The following is an 8,138-nucleotide window of genomic DNA, read 5'->3' on the forward strand; positions in this document are numbered from 1 at the left end:
ATGATGCTCATTTCACATTCCAAATTCTTGTCACTACTTAAACATGCTAGAATTCCAACCTTACATGCATTATCCTTCTCGAGGCTTCAAAGTCACAGAGACTTAGCCAACGATATTACAAAATGTTTCATTGAAACTTTGTTACTAAAAACATTTCCATGGTAACGAAGTCTCAAATTCAAGGTACACTCCTTAAACACCTTCCTTGCATTAAAGTTTCCAACTCACATGTTGATTTCAATAATCAACTCCTACTATGGAAACATTTCCATATTCCCATATGACCATCAATTCTGACCAATAATCATCTCAATCTAAAATCATGTCAATATGGTCCTTCCAAACAATACTATACTTCAACTGTCCACAAGCAACCAATCTTTTGGTATAACCTTAGAATATTCTTGACAGTTGTTTAACAACTTTAGTCACACAAAGTTATAGTCCTTTTCCCTCTTAATTCCCAAGGCATTTGGAAAAATCAGAACAAGTGAATATTATAACATATGTAATCGATCCTATATCTGAAGCATATGAGACTCAATTAATTATGTCTTACATAGAGACCTTATATGTCTTGCTATAATATTTATGATGCGAAAAATAATATGCACTAGGTAATCCTACTAATGTGACTAATTATTTCCTAAGGCAGTGTACCTTGTTGAAGATAGTATAGCACACTAGACATGTATCGAACACAGGGAACAATGTTTTAGCTAATTTTTATCTACTACTAATTAATTGCTAATAAAATTGAAACGGGTTTTTCTCTAGTTTTGCAAGACTAGAAACTTGATTTACCAAACTAACTAACTATCAACTATTTAAGCTAACACTAAAACTAAGCAAGGAACACGAAGATTAATTAACCAAGGTAATTGAGATACTTTTGTTTAGCTTCAGATTTATTTGTTATTATGGTTGATTCATGGAAGTACAATGGATTATAGTTTAATTGGTTACCGATTCCTATAATGAACAAATTCGCGTTCACTCCTTTAATCCTTTAGCAAACAAGCTCATTCATACGGTGATCAGGCGGACAAACTAGCAAGTTTACTAGTGTTCAGTTCGAGTTGATTAGAGTTATAATTAATTGATCAAATTGGTTCTTTGAATCAATTCTATATATGATTTGTCGTCATATATTAGCTCCTACACTTTTTACCCACTTTTCTACTTAACCCTAGGTTTCATTCAAAACTCTAGTCCTACAATTTTGTTGGTCACAAGATTATAAGATTTAAATTTAACTAAGAAAGATGGTCATACAAACTTACTTAAATTCAACAATAAGTAGAGAAAAGCAGTTATCAAAAGTATGTGAGGTTCTTTAATAAGTTAGATCAACAAATAACCAATAAAAACTAAATCCAATCCATAAATCAACTCATAATTTAGCAAATAATCCTAGGCTAAACGAAAGTCATGAGGTTTAGCCCATGATTTCAACAACTAAAGATATAAAAACAAATTTCAATAGCATAGTCATGATTAAACTAAAGAGAAAATCGTAATGAGAAGTTTTATTGCCTTAATGCCTTAAATTTCCAAGCTTCAATTAGTATCTTCAATCCCAATCCTTAGTTCTGCACTTTGATCTTTGAAATTCTTCATAAACTTCAGCCAAAAGTCTTCTATTCGTAGAAGAATGAGTTATATTTATACTTTTCCCGAAATCAGGGCACCACGACGTGTTGAGGCCACCACGTTGTGGTTTTCGTGGTTATCCCGTATTCCATAAGTCTTCGAAATTGATCGGGAAACTTCAAGTCGCCACGTCATGGGAAATCCACCACGACATGTTGAGTATATTTAAACTTCATTTTAAAGCATTGGTTCAAACTCCTAGCTTCCAGCATCCAGCTTCCAGCTTCCTGCTTCCCTTTTTGCTCCAAGCATGTCTTTTACTCCTACAACACAATTCATAAGAAATTAAGTACCTTTTGTTTTAATAAGGGCATAAAAGTAATTAAAATATTAAGATATTATGTATAATTGTGTGTATAAATATGCACATATGAAAATACCCCACACTTATTCTTTGCTTTCCCTTAAGCAAATTGATTTTTGTTATCTCACCAATATCGCATAGAAAAATCCATTTCAAACCTAACCATTATCCCAAGACCGCAATGAATGTATTTGTGTCTACAATTCCTAAGAACCTCCCACTCCTAAATACTCACAATCTTTATGAACCTTCACCTCTTAAGTTATACGACACTCATTTTTGCAACACTCTGAATCAATCCCCAGAAATCTTTCTTATGCTCAAGGTATTTTTGGTTAAACAACCAAGCATACATAAATTCTAGCAAAATTAAAACTTTGATACCACAATGGAGCTCCTTGAACTCTTCACTTATTTGATATTTGATCTCTTTGAATTCACCACCTTCTTTGTTTGATTTTTGGTATCTTCAACTTTTGAATTTCTTTTGAATTTTGATCTTTGAATATTATACCTTGACTGCTCCAAAATTCTTTCAACTTTTTTGGTAATTTCTCTCTTTTTTACATGTACCTCACTTTTTTTCACTCAAAACCTACATGCTTAAGCAAGGAGCTTAACTTCAACCTTTATTGGTTGATGCATTAGTCTAGGTGCAATGACTACTAAAGCTTTCCTGGATAGATTTCAGGTACAGGCTGCAAAACTTATTGCATTATATAAGCTACCAGATTACCTTTCATACTTCATGACTTTTCACTAAGAAATAGGAAACCACAAATACACTATAACATATATTGGCTCAGGTAAACATTTAGGTTCTCATCGGATCATCCCATACTATACTAGGAAAAATTTTAATTGGCTAAGTTTTCTAAGTTAAACTATTATTTGAAGTCTATATGAATGCAAAATTTGAAACTAGCAATGCAAATTTTGAAAAATCAAATGCTTTTTCTTTAATGCAAATTTTGAAAAATCAAATGCTTTTAATTAGCTAAGTTTTCTAAGTTAAACTATTATTTCAAGTCTATATGAATGCAAATTTTGAAACTAGCAATGCAAATTTTGAAAAATCAAATGCTTTTTCTTTAATGCAATATACCCCCTACCCCACACTTATTTTATGCAATGCCGTCATTGCATATTATGAAAATATAATTAAAGAGGGACAAAAAAGAACAGACTCCCCTAGGATAGAAGATGCATCTCGAATCGTGTGGATATGTGTAGGAAAGCCAGCTTGCTCGAAAGTGTGGAAACGGAAGTGGTATGTAGAATGGAAGCCTCCTTACGTGATGAAAAACTCCCCCACAACATAGGAAAGTATCAACCATGTCATAGCAGCCGGGATAATACTTCGTCATCGCGTCAAAATAAAACTCCATGGTGTGGGAGCAACTCATCCATGCCATGGAAATCAACGTATAATTAGAAACGCCATTCGTCGGGATAATAATATTTCCAAATATACCCTCCTTCACTTATTAAGGAATTGGACACTTAGACTTCAGAATGTATGTGATCAAACTCGGAAAACGGACTTGAAAAGGCACCACCTCATGGTGAAATGGAACACGCCGTGGTGGCTTTGTCAGAATAATTTATGGGTGTTCTGACTGTGACAATACGACGTGGTGGAGAGTGTCACGATGTGTTGGTTTTGAAATGGAAATTATATGTGCCGAAATAAACAGATGTTTGGAATATGTGGTGGCACCAACTAATGTACGCATATCTTAAGCGCGACTCTTCACTCGTTGACGCATATAAACACCCAAAAATGCTCTAATCTCGCTTCTCTCGTCGTTTTATAATCTTTCTCTATAAAGAACCTCGTTTTGCCAAAAATACCCTCACTCGAACTCTAAAAATTCCCGAATCTAAATCAAAGAAAAGTAATGAAACTAGGAAACATAGTTAAACAACCAAAGATAAGCATCCAACAAAACAAAAGAAACAAACCAAACACATGAAAAATAAAACACAAAAGAAACAAGCCTTGAATCCACTTAAAAAAAGGATAGAAACTCTCATTCTTCATCATCAACATAGCCTCCTCTGTTGCCTCCTACTCCGCCTTGCTGCTCTCGCCACAAATCCTCCCAACTAGGTACATAAGGGTACGATGCAGGAAAATGATCGGGTCTAGAAAAATGCAGCTGTTGCATCATATAATCTAGAGTCATATTAGTATAATTCCCGCTCCTTGCCAAGTTATCCTGAAATCTTCTACATGCATCACTGTAAGGATCCATGGGAAGCTCGTCCTCTGTCGGGACCACCGGCGGCTCATCTTCTTTCGGTTCCCCTCCTCTTCGTCGGACCCGCCTACTGGGTTGGTTGCAGGGAGTGTTAGTGGGAATGGAAAAAGTACCCATCCCATGATCTTCAACAATGTGTGCCCTCTTATAAAGGAGAGGAGAGAAGGCTTTATGTGGATCAATCGTCAAGAACATAGCCTCGCGTTTCACGAGAATACCAAATGATCGTGCAAGGCGAGTAATCAACATGCCACCATAAAGAGGAGAGCCATGCCTGTCTTTACCCGCTCTAACTACAAGAAACTCCGCCAATAGGAAAGGAAGGTTAACATAAACATCGGGAGTCATTAAGGCCCATAGGAAAAATGCATCAATAGTAGGGACCTTGTCCCCCTCTTGCCTTTTATTGATTGTATTAGTTATCAACCGGTGCAAGAGTCGATGAAAAGGGGACCGAATGTCACTTTCCTGAGATGTCCCCTTGTGATATGCTCCATTTTCTATGTTGTTCCAATGTGTTTCCGCCTTGAAACCTTCCGTGATGCACAAGGAACCTGTAATGTATTGGAGATATGGCTCGGAATGGACCTCGGATGGAATATAGATTTTCGTCCTCAACGCGAAATCAACGAGGCTAAGAGTGCGCCTTTCCCCACCAAGGCAAAAAGTAAGGTTGTCTTCATCAAATGCACCATCCTTCTTCCGGAACGAAACTGTGGCTAAAAACTTAATTACCAATTCCTTATATACTATTTCTTGGATCTGGAATAACCTTCTCCACCCCATGCACATAAACCGTCCATGTACCCCAGCAAAGTTCCTAACCAAATACGAATTGATGCCCTCCAATAACCTCGTTTGGTCAATCCATTACCAATTGACTGCTGCAGGAACATAAAATTTTTGTTGCTTCATCCATTCTAGCTTTGCATTCCATTGGGCAAGAACTTCGGGACCAACAACCCGCTGAAAAGTGTACCACGGGAAATCGTTGCATTGGCTGGGTTGGTTGCAGCGTGAACGACTAGCCATGGCTGCAAAATTACCAAAAATAACATACAAAGAACCCATATGCAAGATTAAAATCAAAATAAAATAGATTAGGCCTCAATATTGTTCACCACGTCGAGGACCACGACGAGTCGTCGTGGTCGACGAACTGTCGTGTGAATCTGGGAAATGTCGAGTACTAATCCGCACATAATCAACTGAAATTAACTTCAGGGTTTGCTCTGGGGATGAAAACGAGTAGGATAGCAACAAACTCAAAGTAAAAACATCAACAATCGGGTCCGATTTTTGCAAAAATCGGAAAACTAGTTCTAAAATCGGTCCTAGATGTTGTTCTAATCAACAAATACATACCAAAAACTAGTAGATACTTGATTATTAGCAAGGAAATTACACAGAAACCATACCTTTTTGTTGAAAAAGCAAAGAAATTGAAGCCTTGGAAGGAAGTTCTTCGTGGGAGACGATGACACGACGAGAGCAAGTAGATGTAAAAGTAAGAAAATGAGTTTGAATGTGGAGAGAAACCCTTAATTTTACTGAGTTTAAAAACTCACCATCTCGTGGCGAGGGCACCACGTTGTGGTGTCGCATAAAAGTTCGTGGTTTTGTTTTCTGGAAAATCACCACGACGTGTTGAAGTATATCACGTCGTGTTGCTACAAATGTTATAATTTAGTCAAAGTTTTTATAAAAGTGTCCACCCTACACTCATTCCATGCCATTCCCCACTTCGAAATCGATAAAAATTTAGAAGAATGAGAGAGTAAAAATCAAACATAAAAAAAAATAAACAAAAGAAAATGAAAGAAAATGCAAACTCAAAATCACAGGCTGCCTCCTGCAAGCGCTTCTTTTTGGGGAGTCATGAGCCGGAATCCTTCCCGTCGACGTTGATTCAGCTAGTGAAAATTCCATAGTTTCCCTTTCTCTTTCTTCAATTGGCATACCTTGCTCATAATGCTTCACTCTATGCTCATTAACTTTGAAGGGAGTTCCATCTCTTGATATTAACTCAATGGCACCATGTGGGAAAACTTGTTTGATAACAAAAGGCCCATCCCACCGGGTTTGTAATTTTCCAGGAAAAAGCTTTAACTTTGAATTGCAAAGTAGCACTTTTTGACCTTCATGAAAATCCTTTCGCCCTTTTAACCTTGCATCATGCCATTTCTTCGTTTTATCCTTATAAATTAATGAACTAGTGTATGCTTCATTCCTCAATTCCTCAAGCGCATTTAATTGCATCAAACAGTTGTTATGGAGTTCGGCCAAATCAAAGTTACAAGTCTTCAAAGCCCAAAATGCCTTATGTTCAATTTCAACCGGCAAGTGAAAATTTTTTCCATATACCAACCTATATGGCGTAGTACCAATAGGTGTTCTAAAAGTCGTGCGAAATGCCTAAAGTGCGTCATCAAGCTTTTCCGACCACTTCTTTCTATTACCACCAACTGATCTCTCCAATATTCGTTTTAACGCCTGGTTTGTAACTACGGTTTGCCCACTCGTTTGTGGATGATATGATGTCAAAAACCTATGGTGTACACCATATGTTTTTAACACCTTAGCCAATTGATCGTTTGCGAAGTGGGTACCTCGATCACTAATAAGAGCTTTTGGGACACCAAATCTTAAGAATAGCTTTTTAAGAAAATGAACCACTACCCGAGCATCATTAGTAGGTAATGCTTGTGCCTCAGCCCATTTAGAAACGTAGTCGACTACCACTAATATATACTTATCCCTTTTGATATTGGAAAAGGTCCCATGAAGTCAATTCCCCAAACATCGAATATCTCACAAACTTGGATGCTATTTTGGGGAATCTCGTTTCGGGATGAAATGTTTCCCGTTCTCTGACACGATCACACTCTTTAAAAAATTTAGTAGCATCCTTGAAAATAGTGGGCCAGTAAAACCCGGTATTAAAGACCTTTTCACCGTGTATTGTGCTCCATGATGTCCTCCAGTGGGCCCGTTATGGCAATGTTTCAAGATTTCAAGACTTTCTTTCCCGAACACACATCTTCGTATTATCCCGTCAGCACAACTTCTGAACAGATATGACTCGTCCCAAAAGTAATACTTGACTTCCGAAAATAGTTTCTTCTTTTGTTGACGTGTCAACTCTTTTGGAAGATAGTCACTTTCTAAATAGTTAGCTATGTCTTCATACCAAGGTACTTCTCCTGTTATCACCATAAGATATTCCTTGGGAAAATCATCTCCAATTTTGTTTTCCTCCAATTCTTCCAAATTCGGGTTTTCAAGTCTTGATAAGTGATCGGAAGCCACGTTCTCCATTCATTTTTTATCTTTGATTTCAATGTCAAATTCTTGTAAAAGAAGCACCCAACGTATCAATCTTGGTTTATCATCTCGTTTAGTAAAAAGATAATTGAGGACAGAATGGTCGGTGAAAACAATTGTCTTGGATAAAACTGGATATGGGCGGAATTTATCAAAAGCATAGACCACTACGAGCAACTCCTTCTTGGTAGTAGTGTAATTCTATTGAGCCGGGTTTAGAGTTTTGCTTGCATAGTAGATAGGTTGAAAATGTTTGTCAACCCTTTGTCCCAAAATAGCTCCCACTGCATAGTCACTAGCATCGCACATCAGCTCAAAAGGAAGACTCCAATTTGGGGCTATCATAATAGGGGTACTAGTCAACTTTTCCTTCAACAATTGAAAGGCTTCATGACATTCCTTAGAAAAGTCAAATGGGGTATCCTTTAAAAGAAGTTGAGTCAATGGCCTTGTGATCTTCGAAAAATCCTTGATGAATCGGCGGTAAAATCTCGCATGGCCTAGAAAGCTCCTCACCCCTTTTACATTTGTTGGAGGTGGTAATTTAGCTATAGTGTCAACTTTTGCTCGATCCACCTCTGTCCCCAATTTTG

At 37.2% G+C, this 8,138-nt stretch overlaps 1 protein-coding gene across 1 annotated transcript; it reads right to left on the reverse strand.

The window, feature by feature from the left end:
* Positions 1-6,636: 6,636 nt before the first annotated feature.
* Positions 6,637-7,539, reverse strand: LOC145111543 (uncharacterized). The gene is made up of 2 exons (XM_079047807.1): positions 7,169-7,539; positions 6,637-6,979 (listed from the first exon to the last, which is right to left on the reverse strand). The coding sequence occupies exons 1-2, from the start codon at positions 7,537-7,539 to the stop codon at positions 6,637-6,639; spliced, it is 714 nt and encodes a 237-aa protein (XP_078903933.1).
* Between the last annotated feature and the right edge of the window lie 599 nt (positions 7,540-8,138).

Source organism: Lactuca virosa, chromosome 5, assembly GCF_052849685.1.
Source record: "Lactuca virosa cultivar CGN04683 chromosome 5, Lactuca_virosa_CGN04683_v6, whole genome shotgun sequence".
In the NCBI taxonomy this organism is placed as follows: Eukaryota; Viridiplantae; Streptophyta; class Magnoliopsida; order Asterales; family Asteraceae; genus Lactuca; species Lactuca virosa.